The sequence below is a fragment of the Nasonia vitripennis genome, chromosome 4, assembly GCF_009193385.2.
Source record: "Nasonia vitripennis strain AsymCx chromosome 4, Nvit_psr_1.1, whole genome shotgun sequence".
Taxonomy (NCBI): domain Eukaryota; kingdom Metazoa; phylum Arthropoda; class Insecta; order Hymenoptera; family Pteromalidae; genus Nasonia; species Nasonia vitripennis.
This window is the reverse complement of record NC_045760.1, coordinates 29,650,879-29,669,753: the sequence shown is the minus strand read 5'-3', so window position 1 is coordinate 29,669,753 and position 18,875 is coordinate 29,650,879. Positions and strand designations below refer to the sequence as shown.

Sequence of the window (18,875 nt, the reverse complement as noted above, 5' to 3'; positions counted from 1 at the left end):
TCTCGTTTATTAACAGCGAAAAACTCTCCGGGATAGCTATAAAATATTTGTAAATTTTCTCCGGCAGGTCGGCTCGTTTGCATATCACGCCGTGTGCTCACAGGCCCCGGGAGAATACCAATCAGTCGTACGAGCTGTATATATATATATACATGTATCTACCGGGAATTCACTCCTCTCGACACTTTGGAATTCAATCGGCTGAGATCCTGCGCGTATTATGCCCTGTGGAGACAGCTGCGATGTATACAGACAATTTGTTCGTTTAAGTGTCCTAAAGAAGTACAGTTGTGACTGTTTTTAAAAACAATTTTATTCTATCGTACATGTGATCGCGTTTGTGCTGCTACAAATAAATTATAAATCCATCCTAAATAGGTGTATTACATTTCATTATATTCATCCACACTAAAATCCATATAATATCGTATACATGTATAAATGACAGTAAAACTAATTAGATCTTCGCTAATCTCCACGTATACTTTCTCTTCCGATCGTAGTGACTTTGTGACGTTCATCCGATACAATTTTCCTCGAAATTGCCGTTACACGCGAGAAGAAAAAGACACGAGGAGAAGGATATACAGGCGTGTTTAAATTATATCTACAAAATTAAGTGATACACACAGGATATGCATCGTGTGCTTTTTTTGATTTTTATAGCCTCCTTTTACGTAAGATAATTGCAGGTTCTGTGTGTGATCTCCAACGGATACCAACCGCTCACAGTTAAAATCATACTTATATTTACAAAATCGTGCTATACGATGTAAAACGTATGTGTGTGTGTGTGTGTGCGTGTGCAATTCACACGTAAAATTAATAATAGTTATTAAAAAAAAAAATTCTCTAAAAATACACCAAAAAGCATCATCCACATCTATACACAGCGTACAATGTTTGAAAGAACGCGCGGCGGGAAAATTCGAATCCCGCTCGTTCCCCGGCGGTTATTTCGAAAATTACATAATGAATCGTTGATGTGCGTCGAGCTAGCTAGCGACTTTCCCGAAAATTGTACACACACGTACTCGCGCGTGCATCCGCGCGAGCTTTGATGTATAAAACTTTCGAACCGTCAATTTCACCTCGCAGCGCACAAACGCATGTCGTTCGATTATAATCGCATACATACCAGGCTCTTATTTTCCGGACGAACGTTTGCGCTTTTTATTGTGTAAATAGATATATAAAAGTGTGATTTTCAAGCTTCCGCGAATCGAAACGAATTAGCAATAAATTTAGCAATAAAAGACGGAATTCGGTGTATTACAAAACGAGACACGAGGGCCTTTATACATACCGGTTCGGCAGAAGAACGCTCATATTTTTCCATCTGCGAATTCCAGCCGCAGCTCATTTCACGCATCCCCAGAGATCCACCTGTGTTCCTGCGTTATGTACACGACGCGCATCATTCATTTGACGTTCAACGGCCAGACACAATAAAACAAAAACAAATAAAAAAGACCGCCCGAGCATTCGTCCGTGGTACTGTATCCTTTACGATTCGCAGAAGAGCCTCTCCTATAACGTATTATGTGTGTGTGTGTGTGTATATATATATACATATAGATATATACTGTATGGGCAGCAGGAAGGACGAGAAACGTGGAACAGCGCTGAGAGCCCTCCCCCGCCAAAAAGAAAGAAAAACGTTCGAACGGTATATATCAGCGGTAGTGTATATAGTAATAATAATAACAACGAGCAGCGAATGCGCGCATGTATACAATATGAAGAAGCGACGAAAAAAGGAAATCTTTCATTCTCTCTCCTTGCTGGGTTTGGCGGTATTGCGATATAAGCAGGTGTTGTATATATCTATGGTATAACGGGTATAGCATAAGGTATGTCTAGGTATACGTCTAGTCCGTCCGTCCGTCCGTGTATTTATCATATTTTTTGCGCAGCTCACGTAGTCCTCTCAAAATAGCGCTTGTTGTCGAAGCTGCCGTAGCTGTTCAAGTAGCGGCCGTTGAAGGAGGCTCTGTGCCAAGCACTGGCCCGATTCGAATAGCTGTTGCAGGCGATGAGACTGTTCATACCGCTTGGCCGGTCGATCGGTACACCCCGGGCGACGCTGCCGTTCACCAGGGCCATACTCGTGCTGTGAGACCGGCCGCTGTCGGTCATCGAGACCCGCAGATCGTCCGTTGGGTTTACCTCCGTGTACGGCTTAGGGCCGCGATCGCAGCAGATGACGAAGACGAACGCTGTCACGCCCTGTGGAGTTGTTGATTTGAGCTTAGATTTTTATTTTAGGGCTGTGGGTGTTTCTGTACCGACCGTCGGTAAAGCAGATTCAGTGTATAGATGAAGGCGTTCTAGACCCCTAATGAAGCATACTAATCTCCTCTAATGCTAAACCAAAATATCGTGAGCTTATAAATGAATTTAGTTGTTCAGTGTACGGTCGGTAATGCCGTTTCGGAGATAATGAATAGGGGGGCGCTACAATCTTATAACTATTAAAAAGCGTCACTGAACTAAAATTTCGATTGTTCACTATAACGAGAATTCACGCTTGAAAAGTCGCGGCGAATCTTTCCCCGTCGCCGCAGCGAAATCAAAACTGTCCCAATCACAGAAATAAAGATGTCTCGTTGCAGCGGAAAAACACGCTTACTGCATTCGAAGTTTGGCAACGCGGAACGGAAGTGAAACCGCTTGATCAATCCAAATTATATATATATCATCGTGGCAGTTCTCGTAGTTTTATACACCGATTTTCACAGATCGTTTACGTAAAATCGTTATAGAAATACTCGCGACTTTCGTAAGCCCCCTGCCGAATCCTTTCGAAAAATTCGGTTTATCATTAAACCTTCTCGTTGATTAAAATTCCATTCGTCGTCGCGTTTTCATTATTGCTCCACGTTTCCGGTTCGCCGCAGGAGTTTCTGTTTGTTTTCGCAGCAAATCGCGCGTGCCAGTTTGAAACACTTTCGGATTTCCAAAGGAGATTCGATTGTTCCGCGCGCGATCTTTTCTTCCCATGGTTTTTCACTCGAGATCTATGACCAGGCAACGCCTGTGAGTAGTCTACGTAACGATGTATGGGAATTTGCATAACTCACGCGAAGATCGACTGATTACACTACTGCAGTGAGTGGATGTATATTAATTTCAAAAAGCAATGAAAATTCGATTCCACTCCGCGAACTATGATACATCGCTCGCGATTCCCTATTTACGAAACATCGAGAGATGTAAAGTTCCGCGAGTTAATTAAATATCGAGAGTCGATATCAATAATCGTGCGCAGTTTTTTTTTTCACATTGCTGCGCGATTTCTTTAAATAACACATAAAACAAAAAAAAAAGACCTGTATCGTAGTCTATACTTACCACGACCAAGTGTAGTATGACGATAAACATGGAGGCGTTCCTGAAGCCGATATTGTCGAACAAAATACCCGCGACACTCGGTCCAATGAACGCCCCGAGAGCGAACGTACTGGTCCAAAGTCCGCTGATCAGTCCGTAAGTGTCGAGATTATTCGGGAATCCGTTCGATCTGAAAATACGATAAAGCGTATTACGATGCATCGCGAGAAAAGTGCGCCTGTGACCCCCCGATGACCCGGTGTACAGCTGTGCACGACTGGTTGCAGTCTCGCAGGGGCCAGTGCAATGTCGATAAGCAGCTTCGAAAAAGAAACGCGCGGCGCCAGAGATTATCGCGCTTTCTTCAATCTCGCGATGATGCAAAACTGCGCGATTTTCAATGCAGCTCTGATAAACGAATCAATTATTAATCGATAGTACAGAAATATCTTCTAGACTCACATGGCGAGCCTCAAGGCGTCGGTGAAACTGGCGACGAGCTGAGCAGCCATTCCTAGTCCGTGAATGACCAGACCGCAGATCGTCATCCAGATCATCGTGTTCGAGGGTATGAAGGGGGCAGGTCCGATCAAGCCGAAGCCGACCATCACCAGGGTACAGCCGGCTATTGTCGCCACCTGCAATAATTGCCTATGAAACTCTTAACTCTGATAAACGTTATATTTAGGATACGTTCTAACGATGCTATTGACTCCGACGGTCTCATCTTGCGATAAACGCGACACATTGCAGCGCGTGACGTAAATTGCGTTATGGGCTTTTTTGTCCTCGTGTTTTCGCTAATTTTTTCTCGAGACAAGATCAGCCGATAACGCATGCCTGGCGGATTCGAATTTTTAAAATATAAAAATCCTCGCGACGTATCGCGTTACACAAGAGCAATTCGAAGCGCTGTACAACACACTTGCCTTAGGGGTAGAGTGTTTATCGCAGAGCCAGCCCCAGGCCGGCGCAGTCATAGCGTAAGTACCGCCGTTGATGACGAACATCAAGCCCAGGACGACGGGGCTCATCTCGAACTGGCGCAAGTGGGGCTCGAGCGTAGCCTGGAGGAAGCCGATGCTCATGCTCGTGACGACGATCGATGCCGTGGCTACCAGTACTCCCGGTATCCTCAGTACCTTCATGAATTTCCCTGCGATGGAAATATGGAAAATTGTTATGCGTGTGGGAGGATTGAATTTTACGTCGTAATTCGCGGGATTAGGTCTCACCTTCGATGCTGTGGTTGTCCTCCTCGTTGTTCTCGTGATGGGGCAGGACGAAGGCTGTCATCACCGCGGCGAGGAAGAGCGCCGAGCCCAGAACGGCGAACGGCGTCGTGTAACCGCCCAGCTGTTTTGTATTACGAGCGGTTTAGTACATTGAAAAAGAGGAGCGAGGACGATCAGTCTTTAAAATATTCAACCTGAAACAGAGCCCCACCAACGGTGGGCCCAACGATGAGCCCGAGACCGAAGAAGGTCTCGAGACTGGCGAACGTCGTGGCGACATTGTTCGGGAACTCCTTGGCGATTATGGCGAAGCTAGCCGTGAGAAAAGCCGCGTTTCCAAGGGCCTCGACTATCCGAATGACGAACGACAGGATTATGAAGGGGTAATGGCCTTGGACCTTGTCGAGCAGTCCGAAGAAGATAGCGCACGTTCCGGTCGTTAGGATGCCTCCGTTGAACAGCAGCTTCGGTCCTATCCGGTTTATCTGAAAGCAGAACGTTTTTTTTTTTTTTTTTTTGCTGTTGAAGATCGAGAGTCCAAAGTCAGTCGATATGTACTTACGTGCTGTCCGTAAATCGGGCTGATGACGAAGACGACGAACTCGAAGATGCCGAAGACCAGTCCGTACTCCGTCGCCGAGGCTCCTTTCTTCTCCGCCTATATGTACATATCAACATCGTCAACACACATGTTCTCTCTGCAACTAGTGCGTTTAGATGCTACGCAGTTTCAGAAGCTGTGCGTGTGTATGTGTAAGCGAGAGAGATGAATAAACGGAGTAGACGATAAACTTTGGACGTGGCTATATCGTCGCGTGCACTCGGCCCTATCGTCACGAGGCGACATTATCGAGGAGATAGAGGATGAATCGGTATGGATAGTCGAATTTCTTTGGAAACTCGTGGCGGATCTTATCTGCCTTTCTCTACAAACTCCGCGCTTAGGTCGAGCGAAGCATAAACATAAACAGCGTTTACGGAATTGTACGATCCTTATTTTCGAATTCGACGCAAAAAGCTGCGTTCGGATGCGTATCTCTCGTCGCGTTTCTTTTTTTGCGACAGAGCTGCGCTTGCGAAATTCGATGCGAAGTCTCGCGGTCGAGCTATTTTCGTACACACGTATCGAGAGACGTCCGATCGCGACGGAAAACAATTTCGTTGAATCGGCAGCGAGACAGGCTCGCGACATGTAAATATTTGCCGGTCATCAGAAATTCACGGTCACTACGCGTGATATCTCTCGAACGTAATAACACGAGGTGTAAAATCGACAAAATCAAAGTAGACAACTTACCTCCTGGGGGTAAAAAGGCGCCTGTAGAGAGACGCAGACCGCGTTGGCGAAATCGGCAATGCTGATGACGATCAACGTGAGCCACTGCCTCTTGGTGAACTGGCCCATGGCTGCTACTCGAGGATTAACCTATACCGCTGATTATCGAGTACGTCTGCGTATTTTCACGCAACCGGCCACATGTGCACGGGCTTACGATCCGGTCGATTGTCACTTTCTGCGACACTACAGGGCCTACGTCTCCGTCTCCTGCCCGAGAGAGAGAGAGAGGGAGAGAGAGAGAGAGAGAGAGAAAACTAAACCGGTACACACAGCTCGAGCATCGTCAGTATACGTGTGAGGACTGCGACGACTTCTTGTATACTCACAGAGTGTCAAAGTTCACAGCTGATAGCCAGCGCGCCACGGTTCCGATTCATTATCGAGAGCCAGTCGTATACAAGCTGCTATAGGCCGCTGTATGCGTGTATCTTCTTCTTTTCGAGACTGTGCTTTCGAGAAAGCGCAACGACGCAGACACTAGATCTCCGCACTTCCTAGAGTCTTCGAGTAAGTCATGGCGCCTGTACCGACGATCACAACAATGTGCTGATATCGTGTGCGTCCGCGGTGTCTATTCGAGAACAGGCTCTGTTTTTATGGATCGAGTTTCCCGAGATCGGCTTAGGTTCTTAGCGTTATGTCCTATTTCACGCTTATCTAAGAGGTTGAATAATTGCATTTTTACTATATGGGATAAATTTTATTTTCACAGTGACTATTTACAATTCTCGTGCTTTCATTATACATACACTAAGAGGGATAATTACGAGCTAAAGGTATATTGGTAATGCTGTCGCGATGCGAATAAGAGTTAGAGTATTGAATAAGAGTACACAGTATAATACTAAGTTAAAATCATGCATATACTCCCACGCTTGTCCCTTCAATACTGATGACGATGATTTTTACAACGATAAAAAACAAAAAAAAAATTTACACAACGCTCTCGGCACCGCATCGGAGAGGCTCAATGCCAGGATCGAAATAGCTTGATTAAAAGTCCAAATGCAATGCGCATTAATATACCGGAACGACGTTCGCTGAATGACAATCGGTTTCGCGCTCGAGCAACGTACACACAGCCCCGAGCGACTTATCGTAAGCTAGACTACAAAGTATAAAATAAAAAAAAATCGGTACGCGTGACGAAACTCGATTTTTCGGCGGCGACGTTGAAGTTGAATTTAAAGTCGACGGTTAAATGCTCGCGTTCGCATACCGTCTGTTATCATAGATCCGCGAAAGCGTCTAGCCGTGAATCAAAACAAACGGACTCGGCCAAAAAAAGAGAGCATAATAGAGAAGTATAAACGACGATAGCCTATACAGCGATAGAGGGGGAAAACACAACAGCGCAGAAGAACCGGTGTTGGATTGTTTGGAACCGACGACACGGATCACATTGACAATACGTGTATCAGCTGGAGATTCGCGCGTCTACGTGTCGTGGAGCCAGACCTTCATGGGGACCTTGGTGAAGGCCGTGTTGAGGAAGGACATGAAGTGCTTGGCGATACTGGCACTGGCAGCTGGTCGCATCTCCTCGATGATCTCCTTGGCGTTCTGGTTGAGGAACTGGTTCATAGCCTGGCCGATGACGTTGTTGCCGTTCAGCTGGTCCACCACGCGGAAACGGGCTCGGCCCAGGCTGAAGTCGACCAGGAGCCGGGCGATCTTCATGTAGCGGATGCCGTCGCGCTTCTCCTCGATCCCCTGGACCCTGGCGATGGCGGCCACGTCGCCTGGAACGAAGAGGAGTGAGTAATTATTTTTTTCAAGTGGAATTCGTAGGATAGGACGAAGCCTTACCGAAGAAGGCCCAGAAGTCGCCCTGCGACTGGATGGGGAAGAGCAGCACGTTACCGGCCACCTCGTAGCGGCCCTGAAGCTCGATCTTCGGTATCGTTAGGTGGAGATCGAGTCGGAGGTTCTTCAGGTCGGATCGGACCTTGTTGACGGAGTAGTTGCCTGGGCCAAAGGCCGTGATGTTGGTGAACAGGGCCTTGATCCGCACAGCGCCCTGGCCGTTCTCCATACCCAGTTCCGGGATCGTCAGAGGCTCGATTGGAGGTAGGTCCAGCTCTGGTATTCCTGTGACGTTGAACAAAAAAATTAGTACATTAAAGCTTCGCGAAAACAAGAATACAGGTATATATTGCAGGTATATACTTCACCTTCGACGAGGTAGGGCTTCAGGTGGTTGAACGCCTTCTGTACGCAGGAGTCGATGGCCGGGTCGGTTCGGGCGCAAGGCAGGATGTATTCGGCTGCAACGGGAAAATTGCTCCGATTAGAATAACGCAATACTTAATAACCTCCGTATTTTGAAACAGTCTCTCTCTCTCTCTCTCTCTCTCTCGCTGGGCTAATTAGATTATACGCACCGGTCACGCGACCGTCTTCCTACTTCCTCGTCGGCCCTCGTGGATGGTAATTATTGAGGTATGCATGAAGAAAATTGATCGAGAATGCGAAATTACCGAGTGAGTGTCGAAACAGGAAGCCAATTAAGCCGTCGCTTATACACAAAGAAAACTCGCTGCCCTCGAGTATAAGGGAGGCTAACGACTTCGACGAGCCGAGATCGACCTTCGAGAGCTTCTTATCGTCTATTGTTTTCCATTGTGCAGTTCGAGAAAGCTCGCGAGCTTTTGAACAATCCATATACGGGTACACGAAATGTTAGCTAGATTTTCATCAGCTCTCGCTTATCTCTCACTATCTAGCGGATGGAAAAACACCCTCGAGATCGACGATAGCGGAGGCTTCGACGAAACTGCCAAGTATTTCGTGTAGTTTTTTGGAGCTTCTGGAACTATACGATCTATATAGGTCAGCGCTTGCAGCATCGCGTCGTGGCTATTTTTAAAGCTGCGCGTCTATGTGAAAAAAAGAGACGAAAAAAAGGAGATGAAAGAGACACAGTAATCTGTCGCACGGGGCGATACGCCAATAGTCGAGCGATAAGCTTCTATTTATAGTTACATAATTGTCATGATAGACGCGCGCGCGCGCGCGCAAAGTTCAATCAGCAATACAGCGTCAGCTTTGATTAGGAATCGGAGAAATGTCTGCGCGCGGAATAATCACAGACGATAGAGACGCCCGACGAGATACACGGAAAGAGTGAAAGCTATAACTATATCATCGGATAATAACCGAAGCTTGCGCACATTAATTCTTTTTGTTTCATCAACGACGGCATTCAGGAGGAAAAATCAACTTCCAGTTCAGAACACAAAAAAAGTAAACGCGCGAGGAACGAGTATTGTAATTCCGCGCTTACGCGCGCCAAATTCAAATCGCTAATTATTGCTTATGACACACGTACACCCAGTGCGCGTTATATTTGCTGACGAATCGCCGGCGTGAATTTATACAGCGCTTTTTATGCTCCCCTCTCTCTCTCTCTCTCTCTCTCTCTCTCTCTCTCTCTCTCTCTCGCGATTAGATAATGTACAGCGTAGAGGATCTTCTTTCGCTCATGGGCATATATTAGATGAAAGCCCGCGTTTTCGCAACGGCCCCGACTATATCGTAGCGACAAAGTATATACAAGCGATAGTGCGCGCAATTAATTATCCGGCGTGAAAAATAACGAAATTAAGAAAGCTCTCACTCTCTAGATAAGCCGGTGTACGTATGTGTAGCCTTATCGTGTTCCGAGCGTCTCGATCAGCGGCTATTTCTTTTCAATAGGATAGACGTGATATAATAACCGAAGGAGTGTGTGTGTAAGGAGCAGTCGATTTTGAAACTCGGTTCCATTGACCTCTTTTCGCTCCTGTAGTGTAACGCGGAGCAAAAAGTTTTCTATGGGGTTTGCTCATTCCTGACCCGTGTATAGGGAATCCCAATTACGTAAGCTAGTACCAATTGGCGAACGATTTATACATCTGTCTTGTGTAAAAACTGTAAAGGTGTAAAATCCAGCTTAAAAAAGGCAATGCAGAGTGTAGTCAACGTCCTCGCGACGCGTCGTCGTGTGCCACTTAAAATTCGCACACTCATAAGGCAAAGCGCACGCGACTCATCATCGCATCAGCTCTACACTGCAGCGCGCGTGTTCTGTTGTGTATAGCCCCGCGGCGCTTTCACTTATACATACACACAAAGACCGGCCGCCTCGCCGTCATTGACTCGCCGGCGCGTCTCTGTGTCTAATAAACGCGGGAGAAAGTCGCGCGTTCTACACATCGAGAGTGCCATACCTGAGCGGCTTATGCAACCTTACGGCTCTGACATAACCTTCGCCACCGCACGAGTTACGCCACTGTAGCGGCTCGCACACATACACGTAGTTTGGGTTATGTGCGGTGAGACTGATTGATTCGGGATTTATGGGTCGGGAGTGGAATTCGCGCGGGGGGGTTTGAACCCGAGTCCGAGTGAGGTTTGTTATTCCACCTGTTGCCTATTTTACGTAAGTATAGTTTTAGAATTACAAAACCGATGGGATGAGGCTTACATAAGTGTAGAACGCGAGAGCCTTACAAATACAGGTAAACAATCCCGAGTCAAGAGTTCAAGTGCAGCCGATTGAAATTCCGATGCGTTGAACCCGGTGTGTGGTTCGATTCCCATACAAACAGCCGCGAACGAAAGCGAAAGCCTATCGGATTTCGGAAACAGGTCACACAGATGTATAACGAGCTCGTAACTCGGTCAGCTCTACATAAGAAAAGATCGAGAGAAAGAGAACGTCCTTGAGTCCAAAGAAGACACGACGAGCCTCCCATCGTCGTAAATAGAGAAAGTCTCCGCAGCAGGTCGCTTCGTGATTCTAATGGAAATCCACGCAACCGATTACGCGATCGGCAGATGCAACGATTCATCCGGAAATCTTCGCTCGTTATTACTCTCCTTTTCTTCTTTCTTCCGCGAACGTCTTTATCCTCTCGCTTGCATAATTGCGGCGGTGCAGGCGAGTCCGTGAGGATCAACCGATTTTCGCCGGGATCGTGTCGTTCTCGAGCATTAAAACTCGCCGATACACTTGTTTGGATAGATTAGAGCTCATACTTCTCACACGTAACCGATTACGCGATACGCGTTTCGGCGTGCGGATAAAGAAGACGACGAGGAAGGCGGAAAAAAATCGGTTTGGAAATCGGCTCCGCGCTGGATGATACACACGTCGCGCCGTGTAATAAAGTCAGGCCTGTTTAGCATTTCATAATTTTGTATTATGAAAAGTAAATGCCCGGGTTACGAATTTTGCCGAAACGCCGTTGTATAACGTGAGAGATCGTTACAAAATCGATTTTTGTAAGGCAGCGTTGTCCGATGTTGTGAAAATACGTTCCAAGATCGGTAAACATAATAAAGAGCAACGCATCCAACTTACGAGTCTTGAAGTCCGGCTCACTGTCCCCAGGACTGGTCACCGGGTCCTCGCTGGCGGTGATGACGACCTGCGCACTGACTAGATACCCGTAGGTCACGAGGAGCAGCAACATCGTGCACTGTATCCGTCCCTTCATCCTCCTCTTCGTGTTAATCGACGTCGAATAAGCAAAATCGAAAATCACAGAGAGACTACCGCAGCGCAACGATCACACAGAGAAAGAGAGTCAGCGGCGGCGGCGCGAAGGTAACTAAGACATGTCACGGAAAACTCGCGCGGGCTTTTTCGAAGCGAGTGAGCTCTCTCGCTCTCCGGCGGTGCCAAAGGTAGAGGGGGCAGACACACTCTGAGTATTGTGTATACGGAGGGTTAAAGAGAGCGAGAGTGAAGCGAATACGCGGCACTAGCTTTGTCTGATAAACTAAAGACGGGCCCCTTCGTATCCAGGCTTATATGCGAGAGTCCCCCTTCTCCCAGGGCCCGGTCGGCTCTCTTCTTTCGCGCGCACGCTGGTAGAGGGGCCGAGCCGTAAACAAAAATTCCTTTATGTTCTCTCCGCTCCGCACCCTGATGCGATATTGCCTTTGGTTTTACCTGCACGAGTGTACTTCACTCTGGATCGTTTCCAGGTCGAGGAAAACCTAGGATGATAAGCAGGTTGCGAAAATGAGGGAAGATGCCATTACGCTGCTGGAATTGCCCTGAAATTCTGGTTTTTCCCGATTATTGTCTCGAAGCGTGGCTCTATTGCGCTGCAGCGCACGACGACATAATAACAGAAGAGAAAGAAATAGAGACGTGCATACACTCGCCCGTCGGCCGTATGAATTCGTAACGAAGCATTGTCTTATTCCAAATTCGGCGGCGATGCGCCAGTAGCCTCTAACGAGCTCCACGCACACATAAAAACTTTTGCGCGTTGCGAGAAAATTCTTATGCTTGTTTGTACCGGTGTGTAATTTATGCGCGACGCGTCGATTTAGATCCCGATTGAGCTTTAAATATAGAATCTCTTAGGGGACAAAAAACGCTCGACACGAGGACGCGTGGTTGTTTTCGCGATTTTCGCGGCGACGACACTATGTCAATCGATTCACGTCCTCGTATATACCAACGGCCGTAACTTTTCCCTTAATCGTCCTTGACAGGAAAAACAGGCGGATCAAAATATGAGCGTCGCGTGTGTGGCCAATTGCGAATGCCAGTGGCGTTTCTACAAGTTACACATGTGCGACGCAGAGTCTCGAAATATCTCGAGCGACAACATTTTTTACGCGTGTGTGCATATCACAGCCGGCTATGTTTTCGCGACGTTACTTTTGATCAGCAGAGATCGAGAGAGAGAGAGAGAGAGAGAGAGAGAGAGAGAGAGAAATCTGGAAGTAGTTAATGACACGTTATTACTGCGCCACTATCTATTAATTTTGTAATATTCTATTGTTGAAATCGGTACACGGATACGCGAGAATATAACATATTATTGCCGAAGCGAGAAGGAGAGAGAGGTGCGAGTTAAGAAATTGCACGATCTTGGCACATGTTGTACGAATAAGAAACATCTCGAGCTAGAGGACCGTGTTTCGACACTGTATGATGTGACGAAAAGAAGGAGCTCAAAGTCGTCCTTTTCGCTTTATTTTTTTTTTACTTATAAATTCAAACGACCCATTGATTTATATTAAAATTCATGAAGGGAAAATTTCGAGCCGACTTATCGGTGGGTATGCAAATCGATAACGTCGATTATCGGGCGTAGTTTACAACAAAAAACGAAAGAGACGAAGGAAAAAAATAGAATTACACAGCGCATTGGAGAAATCCAAGCGCAGAGAGGCATCCGTTACTCAATCTGCTGCTACTGCAGTAAAGGCTATAGCCGACTTGTCTTCTCTCTCTCTCTCTCTCTCTCTCTCTCTCTCTCTCTCTCTCTCTCTCTCTCTCTCTCTCTCTAGCTGCTCATTTGAACTTCGAGTGTATAGAGTCGCGGCGCATAATGCCGGAGAGAAGAAGGAAAGGATTTTCGCCGCGTGTATAACGAGAGCCGAGAAATTTACAGGGAGATTGGATATTGTCCGCTTTGTGCGCTATTCCGTTGTGAGCTTTCGAACTCGAAATTGGATGTTTGCTCGTTTTCGCTCAACGGAAGAGATTAATGTTTATGTCCTCTCTTTAAAAAATGATGGCCTTTGTTGTAAAGTATTTAATACATGATTCTGATTGGTTGCTGGTTGGTTGCCTAGGCAACGAGATCAGAACCGCGCTTTAAATTCATAACCCTCAGAACAGTCATAACTCATAACCCTGGTAGAAATGTTTGAGGTGTTTAAAATGAAATGTGGAAACCTTGATAACAAATAAAATATATAACTAGCAAGAAATTTTAGTAAAAATTAATCATTACAATATGTGTATTGAAAAGTGGCACCCTAACCCTATTTGAAGTAGTAATAAAGTGTGTGAATATTAGTTAGCTTTTTTTAAATGTCAGTGAGAAGTTCAATTAAAAGAATAAAGAGTTTGAAGATATACTGTGTCTCTGTGCCCAAAGTCGCCCTCGATGAGGTTTGAGAGGTGAATTTAAAGAAAAGTTCAGTATCCGAGTCAGTAAGTTTAAGTCTATCATTATACAATGCTGATTCTGATTTAACTGTTTTCGTTTATATTTTCACATCCAGGCTCATGTTACATGCTTATAAAATATTAGACGTTAGTGTGCCGCCCAACACTTATGGTAGATTTTCTACCAGTGTTATTAGACAGAGATAGAATCAAGAGCAGTTCGGAATTCGGATTCATTCCTAGTATTATTAAAATAATAAACTAAAGCTCTTGAAAAATTCAGTGACTTTGTAACACCGCAGCTTTACAGTGTGGCGAATAATTACATAGATTAAGTCCACCTTCAAAGAGGAAAAAAACAAACACAAAGGTTGGCTCGCATCGTTTATTCACGATTCCAAAGGGGTGTTGCGCGACTGCATGCAATTTAAACTTTTTGCAGAGCCTTGCCACGTCATACTTGTTGTGCATGTGATCGATGGACGACAACGTTTGTGTATGCATAAATAAATTTTATACTGTTGTATGGCCAAATTCATATTTATTGTAATGAAAATTCTTCTGAACTGGAATAGCACTTCTTGCGTTGAATTAAATATTTTCGTGCGTCTTCTACCTACTTACTATCCGGGTTTTTTTTTCGTAAGAAAATTTTAACATGTTGATAGATGAAGTAAAAAAAAAACACTGCTATCTCCTCAACCGCTGAAGTTTCTCAAAACCGTAAAGAAGGAGAACGCGCTTTTTGTCATCTGTACAAACATAAAAACGATACAAATTTACGAATCATGATTATACAACTTGTTTATCGAGTCTTACGGCTCCAAAAGTCTGGATCGACAAGTTAACGAATCCACCAGCTGTCAGTTGCACCGGTTTCTGGGCTCTCATTATCATGAAGTACAGTATTCCATTGATCTTCTGTCGGTGACTCGGCGCCTGTGGTCGTAAGCTCGCGGAGTAGGCGGCTACTGCGATGCTTTCGCTCTTTTGAGTTATAGATAGTCAGTTATAGAATCGAACGTTCTCGTACGTGTATTGGAATATTGAGTAAATTTCATACTTCTTCCGTCAGGTATTCAGGTGCCCATTGACAGATGAAGAATTGAAAGTAGTTGTAGACCAGAATCACGATGAATTTGAATTTGTCTTCGTCGTTCTGATTGATCAAAGTCATCGTTTATGCGTGTCACTTTATAATAAATGAAGTGAGACCAAAGTTTTGCAATATTTACCTCCAGAAGCTTGATACCTGCGATGGAGACATTGTAGATGGGAGCAAAGCAACTGACCAGGAAAAGCGTCTTCGTCATCTGACCTATTTCTTCGCAGTATCTGTTGGTTTGAAAAAGAAATAATAATTTCATTTCTCGAACGTCAATCAATACTACTAACCCACACTCACATCATGATCTGCTGATGGAAATGTGCACATCCGACAACCACCTTCAACGCAGCTTCTCCCTTCTCACTAGAGTCGTTGTCGTTTCCTTCGATCTTCAAAAGTCGATTCCGAACTGCTCGCAAATACCCACAAGCCATCAGGACCAGATAAAGCGGAACCGTCTCAGCACTGGCGAATATCACGTCCGTATAAAAAACGACAACGTCCTGAAACACGAACGCGGCGGCGTACCCCGGATTTTCCTGGACGTCCATGAAAAATCTGAACGGAAGCATCCTGGTCTCGGTACCATTAGGTTCCATCGGCGGCAGCTTAACAAACGCCGCCGTTATGGTGTACAGAGTCGCCATGAACATCAAGTTGCCGAAAAAAAAATTCCGAAAGTTGTAGCCCTTGCGCTCAAACTGTCGCACGAAGACGGTCTCACCATCCTCGAGGAGGTCCCAGAGCTTCTCGCAGGACTCGACGAGGTGGCAGAGCAGTTCCCGATTGAGACACAGAATGATGTACCTCAGGGTGAATCCGATCGTAATAATGTTTTCACAGATGAAGTCGATCTCCATTTCGCCGCGTTTTATCATTCGATATCCGTAGCCCTGCCACAACGAGGTGAACGCGATGACGTTGATGTGATCCCAGAGTTGAAGCAACAGGCTTAAAGGGTGGGAAAAGCTCTTGCCCTTCAGTGGCAAGAACGAAGCAACCCTTAGGAACAGGATATGCGACCAGGAAAGCGATAGAAAGGTGTCGCCTTCCTTCTGAACCTTCTTCTTTGCTGACATTGCTTTTCTTGCCGAGGAAAATACTTCAAAGGGTCTAACACTAATTCGGACGTAGAACCTGCGCCGGGTTGCTCCTTTTTAGCACTGGCTTTTAATTTAATCTAACATCGCTGCCAAGCAGTATTTCTTCGGTCGTGTTGTGGAGCTTCTCAGTGTCGGGCAGAAGCGGTTGCCTGGTACTCGGCTACTATACGATTAAAAACAGAGCAACAGACGAGTCATCAAAGTTTTCGCTTTTGCAAGTTTTCCAACCGCAAACGTTGGCTTTGCCTCTACCTCTCTTGGCACTAATTAGCAATCGCAACTTTGCTCCGCGAGGCCGTTGATCGAATTTGATCGAAGCAGAAGAGACCCGTAGAATTCTGTTGCGCCTTGGAGAGAAACGCTTGTCCGTTTGATGTGTAGGAAGATACACCTAGAATACTTGAACAAAACAAAAACTCCGACCGTGAAATTTGTAATTGAATGAAAGTTTAAATAAGCTTTCATGATTTTATATCTCAGGTATGTGTTAATTTTATTCATTTTATATAAGACAGCATGAGGTTAGTCAAAGTCAAAGGTTTACTTAATTAAAAAAATATACCATGTTGATGCATTCTATTGTTCTTATCTTCAATGAATTAAAATAAAGAAATCTCGCGCAGCAATATTTTGTCAAAATTAACAGTGTTATAATGAAGTACGTCATCTCAAGTCCTAATTCCGCAAGACCATAAAGAAGGAGAACACTCTTTGCCATCTGTACAAGCATAAACGATGATGAGAACTAATAAATCACTTGCATTAATTTGCTGAGACTTACCCAACCAAAAGATTTTATCATCGTGAAGTATAGTATTCGATTGATCTACCTTTAAAGAGAAAAAAATACGTAAATCGCGCTCAAACCGTGTAATTAAAACTTCATTCCACCACGCCACGTGCTTCCATGCGTAATTAATAAAACAGAAACTAGTTGCGCGTACTCTTTATAAGCATTAAAAGATTTTTCGTTAAAATAGGTATATATTATATTTTTCTGTAATGTTTCCGTGGAGATTCTCAAAACAAAATACAAATTATCTCTGTTACAATTTACGTCTCTGCAAGTCCTAATCTCTCAGGACCATAAAGAAGGAAAACGCACTCTTCGTCATCTGTACAAGCAAAAACAACGAGATGAAAAATAAAACATCAGGCGCATATTGATCTTACTCGTCGACACTTACCGCTCCAAAAGTCTGGATCGACAAGTTAACCAGTCCACCAGCTGTCAGTTGCACCGGTTTCTGGGCTCTCATCATCATGAAGTACAGTATTCGATTAATCCTTTCCCGGTGACTCGGCACCTGCGGTTGTAAGCTTGCGAAGTAAGCGGCTTCTGCGATAGCTTCGCTCTTTTTTCAGTCATCGAAAATGATAACCGATCATAGAATCGAGTGATTTTGTAAGAATATTGAAAATATTAAATAAATTGTGTACTTCTTCAGCTAGGTATTCCGAGGCCCACTGACAGATGAAGAATTGAATGAAATTGTAGACCAAGAGCGGTGTGAATTTCAAAATGTCCTCGTCGCTCTGTTTTTTGATTAAATCTCACGTTAGCGTTAAAGCAACGAGTGATGATAAAAGTTATCAGATATTTACGTTGAGAATCGCGATACCCGTGATGGACACGTTGTAGATGGGGCAGAAACAGGCGAAGAGGAAGAGCGTCTGCGTCATTCGTTCTATGTTCTTGCAGAATCTACGCAGATAAAGAATTTCAATACGTTTTTATTTGTTCATAAATCAATCAACGGCATTAATCTTCACATCATCATCTGCTGATGGAAATGCGCGCAGCCGATAACCGTATCCAACGCAGCTTCCCCCTGTTCGCTCGTATCATAGTCGCCTCCTTTGAAGTTCAACAATCGGTTCCGAAGTGAGCGCAGATATCCACAAGCCATCATAATGAGATAAAACGGCGCTGCCCCTGTGCTAGCGATGAGAAAGTCCAAGTAATAGTCGAGGATGACTTGCATCACGAACGTCACAACGTATGCCGGTTGCTCTTGAACGTCCATGAAGAACCTGGCGGGAAGCATCCTCCTCTCGGTGCCATTGGCTTCTAAGGCCGGTAGCCTGGTGAAATACGCCGTCACGTCGAATACAGTCGACACCAAAAGGGAGTTGATGATAACGAAGTTCCGGAAGTAGTAAACTTTACGCTCGAACTGACGCACGAAGATATCCTCACCGGCTTCGAGGTAGCTACAAAGCCTCCCGCAGGACTTGACGAGGCAACAGAGCTGCTCGCGATTAACGATCAGCAGAATGTACCGCGCAGTGAAGTCCAGCACGACTATCTCCTCGCAGATGAAGTCGACCTCTACCTCGCCATGCATCACCATGTGGATCCCGTATCCCGTCCAAAACACGTTGCTCGCGAAGACGACGAAGTGGCCCCAGAGCTGAAGCAAAAGGCTTAAGGGATGAGTGAAGCGCTTGTTCTTTAGCGGGAGGAACGAAGACAGCTGCATGAAGATCAGGTGCGATGAGGAAATCGACAGGAAGGTGTAGCTCTCGTGCGGATCCTCCATTTCGGTGGACATGGCTCTAGTTTAAGATTTGGGATCGGTCGGCGATGCGACTTAACACTTGTACTGATCCTGTACTGGTTGTTCTGCCGATAATGCCTGGTTTTATGCATAAATGGGTTTTTAGTGGCTGTATTTTTGACTCAGAATTTGTTGTTTCAGTGCTTTTTAATGCTCTACGATTATTCACAACAATTAAAAGTTATTTTTTAACAAAGGCAACAACGCATTGCCAATTTTCGACCACTGAATTCATGCGCCCGTGAAAATACATGCTCGTAAGAGGCAAAATTAGTACAGCTTGTCTCGAC

The 18,875-nt window shown here is 45.3% G+C and overlaps 4 protein-coding genes across 4 annotated transcripts; all 4 read right to left on the bottom strand.

Moving 5' to 3' along the window:
- Nucleotides 1–295: 295 nt before the first annotated feature.
- On the bottom strand, nucleotides 296–5,973 carry LOC100123296 (uncharacterized MFS-type transporter). Its single transcript, NM_001160023.1, has 8 exons — nucleotides 5,866–5,973; nucleotides 5,131–5,226; nucleotides 4,763–5,053; nucleotides 4,569–4,689; nucleotides 4,263–4,489; nucleotides 3,796–3,971; nucleotides 3,355–3,523; nucleotides 296–2,229 (listed from the first exon to the last, which is right to left on the bottom strand). Exons 1-8 carry the CDS (start codon nucleotides 5,971–5,973, stop codon nucleotides 1,918–1,920), a joined length of 1,500 nt encoding a protein of 499 aa, NP_001153495.1. The 3' UTR covers nucleotides 296–1,917.
- A 612-nt stretch (nucleotides 5,974–6,585) lies between these two features.
- Nucleotides 6,586–11,542, bottom strand: LOC100301488 (uncharacterized). Its single transcript, NM_001160024.1, has 4 exons — nucleotides 11,255–11,542; nucleotides 8,082–8,174; nucleotides 7,717–7,998; nucleotides 6,586–7,649 (listed from the first exon to the last, which is right to left on the bottom strand). The coding sequence occupies exons 1-4, from the start codon at nucleotides 11,388–11,390 to the stop codon at nucleotides 7,345–7,347; spliced, it is 816 nt and encodes a 271-aa protein (NP_001153496.1). The 5' UTR covers nucleotides 11,391–11,542; the 3' UTR covers nucleotides 6,586–7,344.
- A 2,969-nt stretch (nucleotides 11,543–14,511) lies between these two features.
- Or226 (odorant receptor 226) lies at nucleotides 14,512–16,000 on the bottom strand. The gene is made up of 5 exons (NM_001190657.1): nucleotides 15,219–16,000; nucleotides 15,049–15,148; nucleotides 14,877–14,972; nucleotides 14,633–14,800; nucleotides 14,512–14,565 (listed from the first exon to the last, which is right to left on the bottom strand). Exons 1-5 carry the CDS (start codon nucleotides 15,998–16,000, stop codon nucleotides 14,512–14,514), a joined length of 1,200 nt encoding a protein of 399 aa, NP_001177586.1.
- Nucleotides 16,001–17,094: 1,094 nt separating this feature from the next.
- Nucleotides 17,095–18,579, bottom strand: Or225 (odorant receptor 225). Its single transcript, NM_001190656.1, has 5 exons — nucleotides 17,798–18,579; nucleotides 17,630–17,729; nucleotides 17,465–17,560; nucleotides 17,212–17,379; nucleotides 17,095–17,139 (listed from the first exon to the last, which is right to left on the bottom strand). The coding sequence occupies exons 1-5, from the start codon at nucleotides 18,577–18,579 to the stop codon at nucleotides 17,095–17,097; spliced, it is 1,191 nt and encodes a 396-aa protein (NP_001177585.1).
- Nucleotides 18,580–18,875: the final 296 nt, after the last annotated feature.